Genomic DNA, 22,708 nt, shown 5'->3' with positions numbered 1-22,708 from the left:
ACCCTTTCTCCAATCTACATAAAGCCCTTTCTCCATCTACATCAAGCCCTTTATCCAATCTACATCAATCCCTTTCTCCAATCTACATCAAGCCCTTTCTCTAATCTACATCAAGCCCTTTCTCCAATCTACATCAAACCCTTTCTCCAATCTACAGAAGGCCCTTTCTCCAATCCACATAAATCCTTTCTCCAATCTACATAAAGCCCTTTCTCCAATCTACATCAATCCCTTTCTCCAATCTACATCAAGCCCTTTCTCTAATCTACATCAAGCCCTTTCTCCAACCTACATCAAACCCTTTCTCCAATCTACAGCAAGCCCTTTCTCCAATCTACATAAAGCCCTTTCTCCAATCTACATAAAGCCCTTTCTCCAATCTACATCAATCCCTTTCTCCAATCTACATCAATCCCTTTCTTCAATCTACATCAAGCCCTTTCTCCAATCTACATCAAGCCCTTTCTCCAATCTACATCAAGCCCTTTCTCCAATCTACATCAAGCCCTTTCTCCAATCTACATCAAGCCCTTTCTCCAATCTACATCAAGCCCTTTCTCCAATCTACATCAAGCCCTTTCTCCAATCTACATCAAGCCCTTTCTCAAATCTACATCAAGTCCTTTCTCCACTGGCTTGGTGCGAGGAGCAGGAACAGGCCGGGCCGGGCTGGCGACGCGCACCACTGGCTTGGTGCGAGGAGCAGGAACAGGCCGGGCCGGACTGTGGAGGTGGATTGGAGGTCTAGAGCGGAGAGCTGGCACAACCCGTCCTGGCTGAATGCCTATTTCCGCACAGTATGTGTGAGGCATCAGCACAGGACGCACTGGGCTGTGCACGCGCACTGGCGATACAGTTTGTAGAACTGGCGCAGGATATGCGGGACCGAGGAGGCGTACTGGAGACCAGGAGCGTTGAGTCGGCACACCCCGTCCTGGCTGGATGCCCATCTTCGCACGGCACGTGCGCGGTGCAATCACAGGACGTACAGGACTGTGCCGGCGCACTGGCGACACAGTACGTTGCTCCGCATAACACGGAGCCTGCCCAGTCATATGCTTCCTCACGTGAGTACGGGGAGTTGGCTCTGCTCTGACACAAGGCTCCGCCAACCACCCAGTGTGCCCCCCAAATGTTTTTTCTTGGGGCTGCTTCTCAGGCTTCCTCCTCGACCGGCCTCCTCCGTGTTGCCGTTGCACCTCTCCTGCCTGGGCATCTACCTTAGCCCATGGTCCTCTTCCCGCAAATATCTCTTCCCATGACCACAATTTGCCCACCTGTGACATGGCTATTTGCTCCGCCTAGGCACGCTGCTTGGTCCTCGTTTGGTGGGATCTTCTGTCACGTTCGTTTAATGACGGGACAGACCAAGGCGCAGCGTGATATACGTACATGTTTATTAACGTAATAAACACTCTACAAAACAATAAACGAAACGAAACGTGAAGTCCAAGGTAGAACACACAACATACCTTACAAGGAACAAGATCCCACAACTAGACAGTGCCAATAGGCTGCCTAAGTATGGTCCCCAATCAGAGACCACGAGCGACAGCTGCCTCTGATTGGGAACCACACCGGCCAACATAGAACTATACATACTAGATCACAAATATAGAAAACGCACAACAAGGAATATACACACCCTGACTCAACATATAAGCGTCCCCAGAGTCAGGGCGTGACAGGCTTCTTCACCTGCAGGATCGTCTGAGGAGGGGGAGGGGGCTGCTGAGGAGTATTTATATCTGTAATAAAGCCCTTTTGTGGGGAAAAACTCATTCTGATTGACTGGACCTGGCTCCCCAGTGGGTGGGCCTATGCCCTCCCAGGCCCACCCATGGCTGTGCCCCTGCCAGTCAATTGAAAACCATATTTTAGCGCCCAATTAATTTATTTCAATTGACTGGTTTCCTTCTATGAACTGTAACTCAGTAAAATCTTTGAAATTGTTGCATGTTGTGTTAATATTTTTGTTCAGTATAACTTATCTTATTGGCCGTATATGCCTTGATGAATCATAGGAATCTTTCCCAATGCTGGTACCCCACTGCTATAAGCAAGACCAAGAGGGTCTCTGAACCTCTCCACGTTTCCATACCGATCTGATTACCCGATTGCAAGGTGACTGGAATTAGTGTCAGTACTAACCTTGTCAAAGGCTGGTTAATATGTAGGCCACATGCTGAGCTTCAACCTTAATAAGACAGCCAAATATCGTGCCGCGATGAATAAAACATGCGCCCTCCGGGTCTCAAGAGGGCGCTAAGTAATATCGACAGTTATTATCGATGAGCATGGCTGGAAAATATGCAAGTCGCTAAGGGGGTTGTAATTATTACAGGGGCCTTGCTAGCAAGTGCTGTGGCCTGAGCCAGGATCCGTAGCAGTTAATTGGGTGCACTGGGCCTTTGAGGGTATTGCCCTTCGGGAATGTAAAGCCAAGCTTTAGTCATGTTTAAAGCGACGTACAAACTCAAACACAGAGGTAAACTTGTACGAGTTGATGTTTACATAGTCACAGCATGCTCGAACTTTATTTCCACTTCCTCCAATAAGCCTAAAATAAAAGCTTTTTCAAAATGGGTACAGAGTCCCAGAGCATCCTGGCCTGAGCCAATTGCATTTCCCCCTATAATCCCCTTAATGGCCAGGTCACTCCAGAGGAGAAGCCATTTTACCCTATCCTCCCCTTGATGGCCGGGTCACTCCAGAGGAGAAGCCATTTTCCCCTATCCTCCCCTTGATGGCCGGGTCACTTCAGAGGAGAAGCCAATTTCCCCTATCCTCCCCTTGATGGCCGGGTCACTTCAGAGGAGAAGCCATTTTACCCTATCCTCCCCTTGATGGCCAAGTCACTCCAGAGGAGAAGCCAATTTCCCCTATCCTCCCCTTGATGGCCAAGTCACTCCAGAGGAGAAGCCAATTTCCCCTATCCTCCCCTTGATGGCCGGGTCACTTCAGAGGAGAAGCCATTTTCCCCTATCCTCCCCTTGATGGCCAAGTCACTCCAGAGGAGAAGCCAATTTCCCCTATCCTCCCCTTGATGGCCGGGTCACTTCAGAGGAGAAGCCATTTTCCCCTATCCTCCCCTTGATGGCCGGGTCACTCCAGAGGAGAAGCCATTTGAATCCAGGTTTAATTGCAGTGGATCCTTTGAAAGCGAGGAGGAGGAGAGTCTGGGAATCTACAGGGCCAGCCTCTGCAGTCTGTTAGCATTTCCTGTTGCTGCCAAAAACATCCCGACACACAATTAGGACCAGGCGGGGAAACGCTTATTTGGCATCCCCTCTTCCCTCCCTCCCTCCCTCCCTCCCAACAAGCCACACCACACAAGCCCCACCCTCCCAGCTTCCCTCTACCCCAACTCCAGAGTACAGGAGGTTGGTGGAACCTTAATTGGGGAGGATGGGCTCGTGGTAATGGCTGGAGAGGAATGGGTGGAATGGTATCAAATACATCAAACACATGGTCTGTTTGATGATGATGTCATTCCATTTGCTCCGTTACACCATTATTATGCGCCGTCCTCCCCTCAGCAGCCTCCACTGCTCCAGCGTTTAGCCAATTGAAGCAAGCCTCCTCACCACCACTGGAAAAAAAGCATGTCATTCCCTACTCCCTACTCCTTTCCCCCCCTCTAACATTCAGCACATTAATGATTCCCTCCTCTCACTCTCTCACCCTCACCACATTAATGATTCCCCCCTCTCGCTCTCTCACCCTCACCACATTAATTATTCCCCCCTCTCACTCTCTCACACTCACCACATTAATTATTCTCCCCTCTCACTCTCTCACCCTCACCACATTAATGATTCTCCCCTCTCACTCTCTCACCCTCACCACATTAATGATTCCTCCCTCTCACTCTCTCACCCTCACCACATTAATGATTCCAACCTCTCACCGTGATTTGCAGAAACATGAAATAAAACAAACTGAGATGGTAGGGTATTAAAATAAATCAAAAGTGAAAAAAGTGCTCCCTTAGTTCAATTCATGTTCGGGATCAACAAGCTCTCTCCCCACCCCAAAATCCTCTTTGGAGTGTTTCCCAACATGTGTTTGTTAATTAAATGCAACGCTGGGTCTTTAATGTAGCTGCCAGTCTCTGGGCTGCTCCACCAGTCTCTGGTTTGCTCCACCAGTCTCTGGTTTGCTCCACCAGTCTCTGGTTTGCTCCACCAGTCCCTGGTTTGCTCCACCAGTCCCTGGGCTCCTCCACCAGTCTCTGGTTTGCTCCACCAGTCTCTGGTTTGCTCCACCAGTCCCTGGTTTGCTCCACCAGTCCCTGGGCTGCTCCACCAGTCTCTGGTTTGCTCCACCAGTCTCTGGTTTGCTCCACCAGTCTCTGGTTTGCTCCACCAGTCCCTGGTTTGCTCCACCAGTCCCTGGGCTCCTCCACCAGTCTCTGGTTTGCTCCACCAGTCTCTGGTTTGCTCCACCAGTCTCTGGTTTGCTCCACCAGTCCCTGGTTTGCTCCACCAGTCCCTGGGCTGATCCACCAGTCCCTGGTTTGCTCCACCAGTCTCTGGTTTGCTCCACCAGTCTCTGGTTTGCTCCACCAGTCCCTGATTTGCCCACCAGTCTCTGGTTTGATCTACCAGTCCCTGGTTTGCTCCAACAGTCTCTGGGCTGCTCCACCAGTCTCTGGGCTACTCCACCAGTCTCTGGGCTACTCCACCAGACTCTGGGCTACTCCACCAGTCTCTGGTTTGCTCCACCAGTCTCTGGGATACTCCACCAGTCCATGGTTTGCTCCACCAGTCGATGGGCTGTTCCACCAGTCTCGGAGCTACTTCACAGTTTCTGGGCAACTCCACCAGTCTCTGGTTTGCTCCACTTGACTCTGGACTACTCCACCAGTCTCTGGGCTACTCCAACAGCCTCTGGTTTGCGCCACCAGTCTCTGGTATGCTCCACCAGTCTCTGGGCTACTCCACCAGTCCCTGGTTTGCTCCATCAGTCTCTGGGGTTCTCCAACAGTCCCTGGTTTGATCCACCAGTCTCTGGTTGCTCCACTTGTCTCTGGGCTACTCCTGTCCCTGGTTTGCTCCACCAGTCTCTGGGGTTCTCCACCAGTCCCTGGTTTTCTCTACCAGTCTCTGGGGTTCTCCACCAGTCCCTGGTTTTCTCCACCAGTCTCTGGGGTTCTCCACCAATCCCTGGTTTGCTCCACCAGTCCCTGGTTTGCTCCACCAGTCTCTGGTTTGCTCCACCAGTCCCTGGTTTGCTCCACCAGTTTCTGGTTTGATCCACCAGTCTCTGGTTTGTTCCACCAGTCTCTGGTTTGCTTCACCATTTAATAGAGCAGCAGATGAAAGTCATGAGACTGGCAATCACCAGCACTTTCTCCTGGCTCACCTTCGAGTGCCGCCGCAACAGCCATTCACTCTCACAGAGACACAACACACACACACACACACAGTCACACACACACACACACACAAACACACACACACACACACACACACACACACAAACACACACACACACACACACACACAAATACACACCAGTCTGGTTTGCTCCACCAGTCCCTGGTTTGCTCCACCAGTCTCTGGGATTCTCCACCAGTCTCTGGTTTGCTCCACCAGTCCCTGGTTTGCTCCACCAGTCCCTGGTTTGCTCCACCAGTCTCTGGTTTGCTCTACCAGTCTCTGGTTTGCTCCACCAGTCCCTGATTTGCTCCACCAGTCTCTGGTTTGCTTCACCAGTCCCTGGTTTGCTCCACCAGACCCTGCGCTGCTCCACCAGTCTCTGGTTTGTTCCACCAGTCTCTGGTTTGCTCCACCAGTCCCTGATTTGCTCCACCAGTCTCTGGTTTGCTCCACCAGTCTCTGGTTTGCTCCACCAGTCTCTGGGCTGCTCCACCAGTCTCTGGGCTACTCCACCAGTCTCTGGTTTGCTCCACCAAACTCTGGGCTACTCCACCAGTATCTGGACTACTCCACCAGTCTCTGGTTTGCTCCACCAGTCTCTGGGCTACTCCACCAGGCTCTGGGCTACTCCACCAGTCCCTGGTTTGCTCCACCAGTCGCTGGGCTTCTCCACCAGTCTCGGAGCTACTCCACCAGTTTCTGGGCTACTCCATTAGTGTCTGGTTTGCTCCACCAGACTCTGGACTACTCCACCAGTCTCTGGGCTACTCCACCAGTCTCTGGTTTGCGCCACCAGTCTCTGGTATGCTCCACCAGTCTCTGGGGTTCTCCACCAGTCCCTGGGCTGCTCCACCAGTCTCTGGTTGCTCCACTTGTCTCTGGGCTACTCCAGTCCCTGGTTTGCTCCACCAGTCTCTGGTTTGCTCCACCAGTCTCTGGTTTGCTCCACCAGTCTCTGGGCTACTCCACCAGTCCATGGTTTTCTCCACCAGTCTCTGGGCTACTCCACCAGTCCCTGGTTTTCTCCACCAGTCTCTGGGATTCTCCACCAGTCTCTGGTTTGCTCCACCAGTCCCTGGTTTGCTCCACCAGTCCCTGGTTTGCTCCACCAGTCTCTGGTTTGCTCTACCAGTCTCTGGTTTGCTCCACCAGTCCCTGATTTGCTCCACCAGTCTCTGGTTTGCTTCACCAGTCCCTGGTTTGCTCCACCAGTCCCTGATTTGCTCCACCAGTCTCTGGTTTGCTCCACCAGTCCCTGGTTTGCTCCACCAGTCTCTGGGCTGCTCCACCAGTCTCTGGTTTGCTCTACCAGTCTCTGGTTTGCTCCACCAGTCCCTGATTTGCTCCACCAGTCTCTGGTTTGCTTCACCAGTCCCTGGTTTGCTCCACCAGACCCTGCGCTGCTCCACCAGTCTCTGGTTTGTTCCACCAGTCTCTGGTTTGCTCCACCAGTCCCTGATTTGCTCCACCAGTCTCTGGTTTGCTCCACCAGTCTCTGGTTTGCTCCACCAGTCTCTGGGCTGCTCCACCAGTCTCTGGGCTACTCCACCAGTCTCTGGTTTGCTCCACCAAACTCTGGGCTACTCCACCAGTCTCTGGACTACTCCACCAGTCTCTGGTTTGCTCCACCAGTCTCTGGGCTACTCCACCAGTCTCTGGGCTACTCCACCAGTCCCTGGTTTGCTCCACCAGTCGCTGGGCTTCTCCACCAGTCCCGGAGCTACTCCACCAGTTTCTGGGCTACTCCATTAGTGTCTGGTTTGCTCCACCAGACTCTGGACTACTCCACCAGTCTCTGGGCTACTCCACCAGTCTCTGGTTTGCGCCACCAGTCTCTGGTATGCTCCACCAGTCTCTGGGGTTCTCCACCAGTCCCTGGGCTGCTCCACCAGTCTCTGGTTGCTCCACTTGTCTCTGGGCTACTCCAGTCCCTGGTTTGCTCCACCAGTCTCTGGTTTGCTCCACCAGTCTCTGGTTTGCTCCACCAGTCTCTGGGCTACTCCACCAGTCCATGGTTTTCTCCACCAGTCTCTGGGCTACTCCACCAGTCCCTGGTTTTCTCCACCAGTCTCTGGGGTTCTCCACCAGTCCCTTGTTTTCTCCACCAGTCTCTGGAGTTCTCCACCAGTCCCTGGTTTTCTCCACCAGTCTCTGGGGTTCTCTACCAATCCCTGGTTTGCTCCACCAGTCCCTGGTTTGCTCCACCAGTCTCTGGTTTGCTCCACCAGTCTCTGGCGTTCTCCACCAGTCTCTGGGGTTCTCCACCAGTCCCTGGTTTTCTCCACCAGTCTCTGGGGTTCTCCACCAGTCCCTGGTTTGCTCCAACAGTCCCTGGTTTGCTCCACCAGTCTCTGGTTTGCGCCACCAGTCTCTGGTTTGCTTCACCAGTTTCTGGGCTACTCCACCAGTCTCTGGGCTCCTCCACCAGTCCCTGGTTTGCTCCACCAGTCTCTGGTTTGCTCCACCAGTCTCTGGGCTACTCCAACAGTCTCTTGTTTACGCCACCAGTCTCTGGTATGCTCCACCAGTCTCTGGGCTACTCCACCAGTCCCTGGTTTGCTCCACCAGTCTCTGGGGTTCTCCACCAGTCCCTGGTTTTCTTCACCAGCCTCTGGTTGCTCCACTTGTCTCTGGGCTACTCCAGTCCCTGGTTTGCTCCACCAGTCTCTGGATTGCTCCACCAGTCTCTGGTTTGCTCCACCAGTCTCTTGGCTACTCCACCAGTCCCTGGTTTTCTCCATTAGTCTCTGGGCTACTCCACCAGTCCCTGGTTTTCTCCACCAGTCTCTGGGGTTCTCCACCAGTCCCTGGTTTTCTCCACCAGTCTCTGGGGTTCTCCACCAGTCCCTGGTATTCTCCACCAGTCTCTGGGGTTCTCCACCAATCTCTGGTTTTCTCCACCAGTCTCTGGGGTTCTCAACCAGTCCCTGGTTTTCTCCACCAGTCTCTGGGGTTCTCCACCAATCCCTGGTTTGCACCACCAGTCCCTGGGTTGCTCCACCAGTCTCTAGTTTGCTCCACCAGTCTCTGGGGTTCTCCACCAGTCCCTGGTTTTCTCCATCAGTCTCTGGGGTTCTCCACCAGACCCTGGTTTTCTCCACTAGTCTCTGGGGTTCTCCACCAGTCTCTGGTTTGCTCCACCAGTCCCTGGTTTTCTCCACCAGTCTCTGGTTTGCTCCACCAGTCTCTGGTTTGCTCCAACAGTCTCTGGGCTACTCCACCAGTCCCTGGTTTGCTCCACCAGTCTCTGGGCTACTCCACCAGTCTCTGGTTTGCTCCACCAGTCTCTGGTTTGCTCCACCAGTCCCCGGTTTTCTCCACCAGTCCCTGGTTTGCTCCACCAGTCTCTGGTTTGCTCCACCAGTTTCTGGTTTGCTCCACCAGTACCTGGTTTTCTCCACTAGTCTCTGGTTTGCTCCACCAGTCTCTGGGCTACTCCAGTCTCAGGTTTGCTTCACCATTTATCAGAGCAGCAGATGAAAGTCATGAGACTGGCAATCACCAGCACTTTCTCCTGGTTCACCTTCGAGTGCCGCCGCAACAGCCATTCACTCTCATAGAGACACAACACACTCAGACACACACAGACACACACATACACACACACACACACACACACACACACACACACACACACACACACACACACACACACACACACACACACACACACACACACACCCAGTCCCTGGTTTGCTCCACCAATCTCTGGTTTGCTCCACCAGTCCCTGGTTTTCTCCACCAGTTTCTGGTTTGCTCCACCAGTCTCTGGTTTGCTCCACCAGTCTCTGGTTTGCTCCACCAGTCTCTGTTTTGTTCCACCAGTCTCTGGTTTGCTTCACCATTTAATAGAGCAGCAGATGAAAGTCATCAGGTTGGCAATCACCAGCACTTTCTCCTGGCTCACCTTCGAGTGCCGCCGCAACAGCCATTCACTCTCACAGAGACACAACACACACACACACACACACACACACACACACACACACACACACACACACTGACACACACACACACACACACACACAAACTGGCAAACACACACACATACACACTGACACACTGACACACACACACACACACACACAAACTGGCAAACACACAGACACACAACACACTGACACACACACACACACTCACAACCTAATAATGGAGAAATGAATAGTCTGCCTTTGATATAATTAGGTAGATGGGCTGGTGGCTGTGGCATGAACAAGCTCGTTTAATTTAAAACGGTATGAGACATTTCTGATTCTACCGCCAATGATAAAAGGGAAAAATCTTTGGAATGGAGCAGTACCACAAAGCAATACAATACTATTTGCATTTATATAGCTAGCACTCTTGAAGCGTTCATTAATTCACCCCCTAAAATATATGCCGAAAGAATTTCAGACAATGAGACTGCAAGCACACAAAAGTCCAGTGAATCAATCTGAAGCTATCAAATTCAAATAAAATCCTTTCCCCCAGGGTTCAAATACTTTTTTGAAATTATTCAAATACTTTGAATGCTTTAGCCTGCCTGGAGATGCTAAATGGGTGGGGTTTGCGGTTTTGCGACTATTCTATTGGTTCCATTGCACCAGGCAAGCCCAATCAAGCCAAGTTTAAGAATTTGAAAGATTTCAAATAGTATTTAAACCCAGGTCTGCTAAGAACCTGGAGGTGTGCTGGGGTAATTATTTTGGCTCTTTCAGATATGTCTGTCTATTTAGGAACGAGGGGCTCTCCGTCAGACTGAAAATAAAATTATGAAATGTGGAGACGCTTCTCCACCTGAGCTCAGAGCGGAGGGAGGCAGCGGGAGCCAATCTCCGTCCTGGATCTGTCGTTTATTGTTAGATGTTATGAACAAAGACTTGAAAGTGAGATGAGGAGAGGCCCTGAAATGTCAAGCATTCTTTCTTCTCTCCATCTCTCTCTCTTTCTCTCTGGGTCTCCCTCTCTCTTTCTCCTCTGTCTGTATCTCTTTCTCAAGGCCTCTCTCTCTCTCTCTCTCTCTCTCTCTCTCTCTCTCTCTCTCTCTCTCTCTCTCTCTCTCTCTCTCTCTCTCTCTCTCTCTCTCTCTCTCTCTCTCTCTCTCTCTCTCTCTCTCTCTCTCTCTCTCTCTCTCTCTCTCTCTCTCTCTCTCTCTCTCTCTGTCTCTCTCCTCCATAACACAATAAGCTGAGGCACTACACTCTTAGAGAAAAGGGTTCCAAAAGCGTTCTTTGGCTGTTCCAGGTAAAAACCTTTTTGGTTCCAGGTAGAACTCTTTTGGGTTCCATGTAGAACAGGGTTCTACATTGAACCCAACAGGGTTCTACCTCAAACGAAAAGGGTTATTCAAAAGGTTCTCCTATGGGGACACCCAAAGAACCCTTTTAGGTTCTAGATAGCACCTTTTTAGATAGCTTAAATTGCTGGGTATTTTCAAGGCACAGGGGAGTCGGAGGCTTGCTGTATACACGGACGTGTCAAACAAGTAGATATAAGAATCTGTGTTTGAATACATGCTAGTGGTGGTAAACAAGGGGGGCTGTTCTTGGCCCAAGCCTATTGTCTTCATCCGCCATCATGTCAGCGAAAGGCTCGTTCATAAATGACAGAGTATGCTAATAATGCCAATAAGGAGACAAACCTACCGCTTGGTTACACAGCAGCCCTATTCAGATTCAGACACAAACAACTGCTTCCCAGCTTTCCCACGCATATTATGAAGATACTCTATATATACAAAAGTATGTGGACACCCCTTCAAATTTGGTGATTCTGCTATTTCAGCCACACCCGTTGCTGACAGGTGTATAACATTTAGCACACACCCATGCAATCTCCATAGACAAACACTGGCAGTAGAATGGCCTTACTGAAGAGCTCAGTGACTTTCAACGTGGCACCGTCATGGTAGGCCACACAAGCTCACAGAACGGGACCGCCGAGTTCTGAAGCGCGTAGTGCGTAAAAATCGTCTGTCCTCGGTTGCAACACTCACTACCGAGTTCCAAACTGCCTCTGGAAGCAACGTCAGCACAATAACTGTTCGTCTGGAGCTTCATGAAATGGGTTTCCATGGCCGAGCAGCCACACACAAGCCTAAGATCACCATGCGCAATTCCAAGTGTCGGCTGGAGTGGTGTGAATCTCACCGCCATTGGACTCTGGAGCAGTGGAAACACGTTCTCTGGAGTGATGAATCACGCTTCACCGTCTGGCAGTCCAACAGATTAATCTGGGTTTGGCAGATGCCAGGATGCATAGTGCTAACTGTAAAGTTTGGTGGAGGAGGACTAATGGTCTGGGGCTGTTTTTCATGGTTCAGGCTAGGCCCCTTAGTTCCAGTGAAGGGAAATCTTAACGCTACAGCATACAATGACATTCTAGACGATTCTGTGCTTCCAACTTTTGAGGCAACAGTTTGGGGAAGGCCCTTTCCTGTTTCAGCATGAACTGACACACTCATTATTTTGTGATTCTGCTAACTTGTCAAATTAATTTGGGAAATATACTTTTTGATTGGTCATGTCTCTGTTTGTTTCCTATGAGTGTGAGAGATTGTAACCAAGGTATTGTCGAAAATGTAATTTATTGTGAACTTCCACTTTTAACTTTCTGAACATGGCTTCCACCAGTGGGAATAACAATAGTAGGACTACTGTTGGAGCAGTTTGAAAATGTTTTCGTGATGGGAATGAGGTTACATTTAAACATATTTGTCATTTACATATCGCAATCATTGCTAGTAAAACCTGTTACATTAGTTACTTTCAAAGTAATCTGTATACTATACCCCTGTCTGCCTGACCTGGGACACAAAGAAGCAAACAGAACTTTCCACAAAATAACTTCATACTTCCTTACCTAGCGTGCTAACCATTACCCTACCATAAGGTTGCTGTAGACAGTAACTTCTTCACCTCTCCTATGAGAGATAGTACCACGTTACCGTAAGTTACTCTTAGTATATAATAGCACTGTTATTACTACTGTTACAAATTGTTGTTGCATATTACTTTAGTAAATACTTTGCAATTACATAGTAAAGTTTAGCAGTTTTTGTTAGAAGACGTCCTTTAAATAAAGGGGGATGATTGAGTCTAAGTATTGAATTAGGGCCGCCACCTGTATGGTCTCCGTCTCAGCCGACCGTAATTGAATTGTCCTAAACAAAATCACCGTCTGGGAGGGCGACCGGCCAAACTCGACCCGACGACAAGCCCATCACTCAGGATATGACATGCATTTCGACGCCCCTGATTTGTTAGGAGGGTTAATGTGCTGGCGAACAGGGACACTCATTGGGCGGGGAAACGGCCAGCAGTCAGAGACTGGTAATTGATGTGTGCTGGCAGGCGAGACAGCTCCACAACATATTCCTTAATCGGGTGACATTTGCGGCGGGGGACGGTTGAGATTTAGGGTTAGTTGTGGAGGGGACGGTTGAGATGTAGGGTTAGCCACGATACAGGAAGTGAGACAGATGAACACTAAATGAGTGTGTCTGAAACAAGCTGGGTTTGTAATCTCGCTGGCGTAATTGGTGTTCGCCACCAGTGGACAAATGAGGCTTGTAAAGGCCTGGTTCAATTGTCACCCTTTATCTCTGTTGCTATATGCTGCGTTTGATAGACGCACACACACACACACACACACACACACTCACACACACACACACACACACACACACACACATACACACACACACACACACACACACACACACACACACACACACACACACACACACACACATACATACACACACACACATATATACACACAGATATAGACCCACACATACACACGCACATGAACACACACAGACAGACACACACCGTAGGTACGCACAAACGCCATGGGGTAAATATAGTATAATATATATATAAATAGCCATGGGGTAAATATAGTATAATATATATATATATAAATAGCCATGGGGTAAATATAGTATAATTTATAATATCACTCTGAGGTGGTCGTCTTTGGGTCATTTGAGGACGCTGGGTGTTTACTGAAGCGTTGTGGTCAATTCAGGTTCCATTTTGTCAATTCAGGTTCCATTCTGTCAATTCAGGTTCCATTCTGTCAATTCAGGGTCCATTCTGTCAATTCAGAGTCCATTCTTTCAATTCAGGTTCCATTCTGTCAATTCAGGTAACCATTATGTCAATTCAGGTAACCATTCAGTCAATTCAGGTTCCATTCTGTCAATTCAAGTAACCATTCTGTCAATTCAGGTAATCATTCTGTCAATTCAAGTTCCATTCTGTCAATTCAAGTAACCATTCTGTCAATTCAGGTAACCATTATTTCAATTCAGGTAACCATTCTGTCATTTTAGGATCCATTCTGTCACTTCAAGTAACCATTCTGTCAATTCAGGTAACCATTCTGTCAATTCAGGTAACTATTCTGTCAAATCAGGGACCATTCTGTCATTTCAGGATCCATTCTGTCACTTCAAGTAACCATTCTGTCAATTCAGGTAACCATTCTGTCAATTCAGGTAACTATTCTGTCAAATCAGGGACCATTATGTCAATTCAGGTTCCATTCTGTCCATTCAGGTACCATTCTGTCAATTCAGTCCCATTCTATCAATTCAGGTTCCTTTTCTGTCAATTCAGGAAATGAATTGAAATTGTCACATTCAATCAAAAAGCCACTTAATTACAATACCATTATGTTAATTTGTTCTGTTGAAATAATGTGGAAACATTCAGGGTTTAAAAAAATCACAATAAAAAATACATGAGTTACCTAAACCCTTTTTTGGTCCAGTGTGATGTTTCTCCACAGTGGTATGTTTGTGTCTGGATTTACATTTGTACAATCATTCTATAGTCTGAAATCTGTTGTTTACATTCCCTGTGGCAGATATAAAGCAACTAACTTCTGTCGCCATGCTTTTGTTTACCTACATTTAACACTAACCCATTTTGTTTTCTTTGAGCCACCGCAAACTTGCATTTGGTATGGGTTTCTATTCATCCTTTCTGGTGGGCCTTTTTCTAAGCAGATGGTAGATATTATCCTCAGATGTGACATTGTGATACAGTTTCTAGTGCGTCTGTCCTGTGTAATGGTAGGAGATGACTACAAAGAGATCTCAAAGACAGGGTTTGACCCACTAGACTTGGAAGAATGACAGACATGAGCCTGGTCCTACTCTGTGCAGTCTCAGATATTTTCTGACATGACCTGAGCATCCTAAAGGGATAGACCCTGAACTAGGGCTGTTGCGGTGACCGGATTACCGGCACACCGGCAGTTATGAGTCACCGGACCGCTGAGTCACGGTAATATCCTCCTATTCTGTGCTCTGTAGGCCTACATGAATGGCGCTAATGCGTTGGTAGTACCCAACTCGCTAACGGCCACCAGGTCGCTAATGCATGGCCTGCTACTCAGCGCTCTATTGTCCCCTCTAATCACTCTAAACATTTCATGATTGAATTAGAATAATCTGAATTATGAGGATAAATGGTGATGGGAGTTAGACGTCCCGTTCTGAAATGGACCCGGGGATTTCCCAGCCGGACACAATATGCTCAAATACATGTTTTAAACATAGAGACCCGGTCGGGTCCACACCCGGTTCGATCCGAGTGAGGGAAGCATCTGTTTTGGTACTTCATTAACCGGAGGGGAGCAAGGCAGAGGGAGAGAAACAGAGCGAGCAGGGGAGGGGCCGTGTGTGGGGGGGGTCACTGTGAGTGACACGGGAGCAGGCACACAGAGAGAGAGAGGGAGAGAGAGAAAGAGAGAATTGTTAACTCGCACTGGTAGGCAAACTTATTGCTAGTTATTCATCTCATCTGATTACATAGTACCTGTCTCGACTGCATCAAACCGAGAGAAGCTAGTTAAGCTAGCTAGCCAGCTAGGCTAATTGAGGCTAGCCTTCATAACGTTACTGCGCTTCTCCCCGTCCTACAGATACAAATAACAAGAACTCCATTCAGATTATTAAGTAGCAGTTTAGCACTTTAGATTTCGGTCGTTGTAGCCTTTGCTTCTCATTTCACTTTTAGTTTTGTCATTTTAATTCCATCTTCCATTGATTAGATATCTCCTTGCTACACAAGCAGAGCAATTTTCTCTCTTTCTCCGCAGGAAGTGCAAGGAACAGAGCGCGTGCCTTTTTTGCGACTTTTTCCAAATCATCAATATAGAGGAGCATCATGCAGCCCATATACCGTAGAGTTGTGTATATATATATATATGTATTGTAGAGTGGCCCATGTGTTTTGATTTCTAAGACATTGAGAGGTTTGTAGACCTATCACAACTAAAGATGCCAATTAACTCTAAATTAAGTATACAGGACCTGTTTTTCAAATTCTCCCTTTTATGCCCAACACAGAACAGCCGCTCCATGTACACACATTTGTCTCTCGCTCTGCAATCGTTTCAGAACAATATCCTTTCTATTTAATATTCAGCTATGTTCACTTAATTCTTCTTACTATAAAATCGTATACTGTATATAGCTTGTATGCGTGGAAGCCCGGTGATGCTAAACCTGTTTATGTTAATTTGGGTCAATTACTGTGAGACTGGCAGTCATTTGCATTACAGTTACCCGCTAACAAAATTCCATGACCGCCAAAGCCCTATCCTAAACTGAGTACCGAAGCATCCTAAATGGATAGATCATAAACTGAGGACCGGAGCATCCTAAATGGATAGATCCTAAACTGAGATACATTTGTAACTCAGTGAACCTGTTCAAGAGAAAAAAGCTCTACACAATCGCAGCACATGACAGCTGCTGTATGTTCCCTACCAGAAATGTACGTTTCAAAACATGTTGAAAAATACAATATTTACAATAATTACACAATAACACAGTTTATTGTAATTACACAAAACAATTTGTCTTGAGAGCATGTATTTGTATTCCAAATGTATTGAAACATTATTAAGTCATTTCACATGCCATGGAACATGTTAGAATTGTAAACGGAATGTGTTAATTCCCGGGAGGGTTTTTCCCCTGAATAAAGATGATGATTGTGAGGACTCATCATGAGAGGCTGAATATCTGGCCTCGTTATGATTACTTATTTACATGATTATTTAAAAACATTCAGAGGGTGGTGTGCTATGTTTTCTTAACTCTTGGTCTGCAATTATTTTTTTTTACATATATTTTTTTCACATCAGTTGGGAAACACCCCTCAAATCTCAGAAGTGTTCCTTCCCTGTTTTTGTTTGCACAACTATAGCCCTTGCAAACATGTTGTATTTGAGGAAAACTGAAGGTACAGTATCTACCTATTAGGAACAATGTCTGCTAGCTATTTTGGCAGCATCCAAAAGCATTCTTCAGTTTCAGATGCTGTATTGATATTCTACTGCGCTAACTGCAATGTGGCCTTGACGGAATTGATCCCCTCACCTATTCAGAACTCTCAAAACCTTTGAGCAACTTTGAACAAATAACCCAATAGCTGAAAACTAAAGCAAACTAAAGCAGAAACAGTTCTACGTTTAAATTCAGCAGCAGCCAGACATTACAGTTTGGCACTAAGCTTGGCACTAAGATGCCGTGCAGTGCAATTTAAGCAGCTATGGGGCAGTCACTTAGAAAACAGCATTGAGCTATGCCATGGAGACTGTCTTGTTATTGAGACTGCAAGCCTTTGCCCATAGAGAGTAAGGCGGTTATGGAATGGACTTCTGTGTTTTTCTCCCTGGTTCAATACTGTATATACACAGACTGAGCAGAACACAGAACAAAATACAACCCTGTCCCCCAAACACACACTCTCTCTCTCTCTCTCTCTCTCCACTCTCTCTCTCTCTCTCTCTCTCTCCACTCTCTCTCTCTCTCTCTCTCTCTCTCTCTCTCTCTCTCTCTCTCTCTCTCTCTCTCTCTCTCTCTCTCTCTCTCTCTCTCTCTCTCACTCTCTCTCTCTCTCTCTCTCTCTCTCTCTCTCTCTCTCTCTCTCTCTCTCTCTCTCTCTCCACTCTCTCTCTCTCTCTCTCTCTCTCTCTCTCTCTCTCTCCCCACTCTCTCCACTCTCTCTCTCTCTCTCACTCTCTCTCTCTCTCTCTCTCTCTCTCTCTCTCTCTCTCTCTCTCTCTCTCTCTCTCTCTCTCTCTCTCTCTCTCTCTCTCTCTCTCTCTCTCTCTCTCTCTCTCTCTCTCTCTCTCTCTCTCTCTCTCTCTCTCTCTCTCTCTCTCTCTCTCTCTCTCTCTCTCTCTCTCTCTCTCTCTCCTCTCTCTCTCTCTCCGCTCACCACTCTCCTGAGTCTGGAGGGTTAGATTGAGGACCTGAAAAGTAGGATGGTTTCAATAGAAGGGGAGAAAAAGCTATTGGCCTGGTTTGTGGCCCAGGCCCCTCAAGAGACCGGCGTTAAATAAAGCTTCTCAGACAAAGAAAAAATCTTTCTCTATATAAAACAGAGGGAGAGAAAGAGAGGTGGTGGCTGGGTAGAGGGGGGAAGAAAGATAGCATAAAGGGGGTCGGGAGGGAGAAGTGCAACAGAGATTTCCTGTTTGATATGATATAGAAGCCTGTTTCTATTCTCCAGACAAAGATGATAGGAAGAATGGATTGCATTAACATTATTTTCCATTGAGAAATGCAAACAAACCCAAAGATACCCATAGGCCTATGATTTTAGGTTTTTACATAAAGCACTTTTATTAATAGCATTGAGTTATTATAAATCTCAGTAATCCCCAATGTGATATGAAAAACACTGTGTGGCGCTTTCGAACAACTCACACCAGGAAGTCAGATTTGAAATAGACTTGTTGGCCAAAATTAGCATTTTAACTTGAGATGCAGTGACTATATTTGAATGAAATCCATGGAAATAAAGAGCGAAGTTGGAACACAGGCAAAATATTGAGCTGTGAAAATATATCTTAGTAAACCACCTCTAATAAATAAGAAATGACAGAAAAACACATTTTCTTAAAACAGATCTCCGAAAACTAGGGCACCTGTAGTGGTACCTGAGAAATGTAAAGCGTGTTGTACGTTGATGTATTGCGTTTAACAGGATATCCTTGACCAGGGCTGGAAATTGATATTCATGTGCTCCAGAAATGATCTGATTGTGAAAAGACTGAGGTGTGCATAGAAGAAGAACAGAACAACTCAACATACAGTGAGGGGAAAAAAAAGTATTTGATCCCCTTCTGATTTTGTACGTTTGCCCAATGACAAAGAAATGATCAGTCTATAACTTTTAATGGTAGGTTTATTTGAACAGTAAGAGACAGAATAACAACAACAAAATCCTGAAAAACGCATGTCAAAAATGTTATAAATTGATTTGCATTTTAATGAGGGAAATAAGTATTTGACCCCCTCTCAATCAGAAAGATTTCTGGCTCCCATGTGTCTTTTATACAGGTAACGAGCTGAGATTAGGAGCACACTCTTAAAGGGAGTGGTCCTAATCTCAGCTTGTTACCTGTATAAAAGACACCTGTCCACAGAAGCAATCAATCAATCAGATTCCAAATTCTCCACCATGGCCAAGACCAAAGAGCTCTCCAAGGATGTCAGGGACAAGATTGTAGACCTACACAAGGCTGGAATGGGCTACAAGACCATCGCCAAGCAGCTTGGTGAGAAGGTGACAACAGTTGGTGCGATTATTCGCAAATGGAAGAAACACAACTAACTGTCAATCTCCCTCGGCCTGGGGCTCCATGCAATATCTCACCTCGTGGAGTTGCAATGATCATGAGAACGGTGAGGAATCAGCCCAGAACTGAATTAGCCCAGAACTTGAGATCACTGTTGTCAATGATCTCAAGGCAGCTGGGACCATAGTCACCAAGAAAACAATTGGTAACACACTACGCTGTAAAGGACTGAAATCTTGCAGCGCCCGCAAGGTCCCCCTGCTCAAGAAAGCACATATACAGGCCCGTCTGAAGTTTGCCAATGAACATCTGAATGATTCAGAGGAGAACTGGGTGAAAGTGTTGTGGTCAGATGAGACCAAATGGAGCTCTTTGGCATCAACTCAACTCGCCATGCTTGGAGGAGGAGGAATGCTGCCTATGACCCCAAGAACACCATCCCCACCGTCAAACATGGAGGTGGAAACATTATGCTTTGGGGGTGTTTTTCTGCTAAGGGGACAGGACAACTTCACCGCATTAAAGGAACGATGGACGGGGCGATGTACCGTCAAATCTTGGGTGAGAACCTCCTTCCCTTAGCCAGGGCATTGAAAATGGGTCGTGGATGGGTATTCCAGCATGACAATGACCCAAAACACACGGCCAAGGCAACAAAGGAGTGGCTCAAGAAGAAGCACATTAAGGTCCTGGAGTGGCCTAGCGAGTCTCCAGACCTTAATCCCATAGAAAATCTGTGGAGGGAGCTGAAGGTTTGAGTTGCCAAACATCAGCCTCGAAACCTTAATGACTTGGAGAAGATCTGCAAAGAGGAGTGGGACAAAATCCCTCCTGAGATGTGTGCAAACCTGGTGGCCAACTACAAGAAACGTCTGACCTCTGTGATTGCCAACAAGGGTTTTGCCACCAAGTACTAAGTCATGTTTTGCAGAGGGGTCAAATACTTATTTCCCTCATTAAAATGCAAATCAATTTATAACATTTTTGACATGTGTTTTTCTGGATTTTTTAAGTTGTTATTCTGTCTCTCACTGTTCAAATAAACCTACCATTAAAATTATAGACTGATCATGTCTTTGTCAGTTGTCTAACGTACAAAATCAGCAGGGGATCAAATACTTTTTCCCTCACTGTAATCTCAACACACATTTCCCATCTGTTTTGTTTTATGTATTGTTCTACCAAATCAAACCATTTCAACAGTATCTATTCTGTATTAGTTAAATGGTATGTACTGTGTTTGTTAATAAATGGTTTAGAATTTCCTTATTCTGTGGAGTTTGGACTGAGAGAGAAACATAGCCACTCTTCAATCCCTTAGTAAGGTAATGTCATGGCTTTTGAAGGTCGTCGGGGAGTTTGAACTAGATGTCAAAATAAATCCTATTTCCACTAAAACAATGATTTTGGGCGATATTATGACTAAATGTACTAAATTTTCTGGAATACTAACCCAGATTGTTTGGAGTGTTTGTTTATCATTCAGTTCTGGAATTATTTCAAATAATCAATTCGATATATTGAGAAACTCAATATTGACACTGGTTCCATTTTGGGGTGTCATTAATCTCATATTTCCACTGTTGTTTTGTATTGTATTATAACCTCTGCGCTTCCCCCTTGTAGCTGCACTCGGATGTGGACAAGGGTGAAGGGCGGGTGAAGTATGTGCTCAATGGCGAGGGAGCTACCTCCATCTTCACCATCGACGAGAACACGGGTGACATACATGCCACCAAGCGTCTGGACCGCGAGGAGCAGGCTTACTACACACTCCGGGCTCAGGCCAGGCACCGCGACACCAACCTGCCCGTGGAACCAGAGTCTGAGTTTGTCATCAAGGTCCAGGATATTAACGACAATGAGCCCAAGTTCCTGGACGGGCCCTACTCAGCCAGAGTCCCCGAGATGTCCCCGGTGGGTGAGTAACATCAAGTGACCCGGCGGGTCAAAAAACTGAGCAAAAAACTGTTTCTGGTTGGAATGATGTCATTTTAACCACGTCATGTCAAACACATCATGTCAATGAAATCATTTCAACCACGTTATTTCAACCACGTCATGTCAACCAAGTCACGTCAGCCACGTCATGTCAATGACGTTCGTTCATACACGTTATTTCAACCACAGCAGGTCAACCACGTCATGTCAACCACGTCATGTCAATTACGTTATTTCAACCACAGCAGGTCAACCACGTCATGTCAACCACCAGTAGTATGGACACTGTAGTAGTATGGACACTGTAGTAGTATGGACACTGTAGTAGTATGGACACTGTTTTAGTATAAAGACAAGGTAGTAGTATGGACACTGTAGTAGTATGAAGAGACTGTAGTAGTATGAAGACTGTAGTAGTATGGACACTGTAGTAGTATGAAGACACTGTAGTAGAATGAAGACACTGTAGTAGTATGAAGACTGTAGTAGTATGGACACTGTAGTAGTATGGTAACTGTTTTAGTATGAAGACAATGTAGTAGTATGGACACTGTAGTATTACGAAGATGCTGTAGTAGTATGGACACTGTAGTAGTATGGACACTGTAGTATTACGAAGATGCTGTAGTAGTATGGACACTGTAGTAGTATGGACACTGTAGTAGTTTGAAGACACTGTAATAGTATGAAGACACTGTAGTAGTATGAAGACACTGTAGTAGAATGAAGACACTGTAGTAGTATGGACAATGTAGTATTTTGAAGATAATGTAGTAGTATGGACACTGTAGTAGTATGAAGACTGTAGTAGTATGAAGACACTGTAGTAGTATGAAGACTGTAGTAGTATTGACACTGTAGTAGTATGGACACTGTAGTAGTATGAAGACACTGTAGTAGAATGAAGACACTGTAGCAGTATGAAGACTAGTAGTATGGACACTGTAGTAGTATGGTAACTATTTTAGAATGAAGACAATGTAGTAGTATGGACACTGTAGTATTACGAAGATGCTGCAGTAGTATGGACACTGTAGTAGTTTGAAGACACTGTAGTAGTATGAAGACACTGTAGTAGTATGAAGACACTGTAGTAGTATGGACAATGTAGTAGTATGGACACTGTAGTAGTATGGACACTGTAGTAGTATGAAGACTCTGTAGTAGTATGAAGACACTTTAGTAGTATGGACACTGTAGTAGTATGGACACTGTAGTATTATGTTCACTGTATTAGTATGAAGATGCTGTAGTAGTATGAAGATACTGTAGTAGTATGAAGACACTGTAGTAGTATGGACACTGTAGTATTATGGACACTGTATTAGTATGAAGACACTGTAGTAGTATGGACACTGTAGTAGTATGAAGACACTGTAGTAGTATGGACACTGTAGTAGTATAAATATACTGTAGTAGTATGGACACTGTAGTAGTATGGACACTGTAGTAGTATGGACACTGTAGTAGTATGAAGACACTGTAGTAGTATGAAGACACTGTAGTAATATGGACAATGTAGTAGTATGGACACTGTAGTATTATGGACACTGTGTTAGTATGAAGACACTGTAGTAGTATGGACACTGTAGTAGTATGAAGACACTGCAGTAGTATGAAGACACTGTAGTAATATGGACAATGTAGTAGTATGGACACTGTAGTATTATGGACACTGTGTTGGTATGAAGACACTGTAGTAGTATGGACACTGTAGTAGTATGAAGACACTGTAGTAGTACGGACACTGTAGTAGTATGAAGACACTGTAATAGTATGAAGACACT

General features: G+C 46.4%; 1 protein-coding gene across 1 annotated transcript in view; it reads left to right on the top strand.

The window, feature by feature from the left end:
• Positions 1-22,708, top strand: part of LOC121580581 (cadherin-7-like) — a 144,012-nt gene that overhangs the window by 34,341 nt on the left and 86,963 nt on the right. The window contains exon 3 of the mRNA XM_041895537.2: positions 20,607-20,901. Within this exon, the coding sequence (XP_041751471.1) occupies positions 20,607-20,901 (295 nt within the window). The remainder of the gene's footprint in view (positions 1-20,606; positions 20,902-22,708) is intronic.

The sequence above is a fragment of the Coregonus clupeaformis genome, chromosome 14 (genome assembly GCF_020615455.1).
Source record: "Coregonus clupeaformis isolate EN_2021a chromosome 14, ASM2061545v1, whole genome shotgun sequence".
In the NCBI taxonomy this organism is placed as follows: domain Eukaryota; kingdom Metazoa; phylum Chordata; class Actinopteri; order Salmoniformes; family Salmonidae; genus Coregonus; species Coregonus clupeaformis.
The sequence above is the reverse complement of the archived record's forward strand: the minus strand, read 5'-3'. Positions and strand labels throughout refer to the sequence as shown.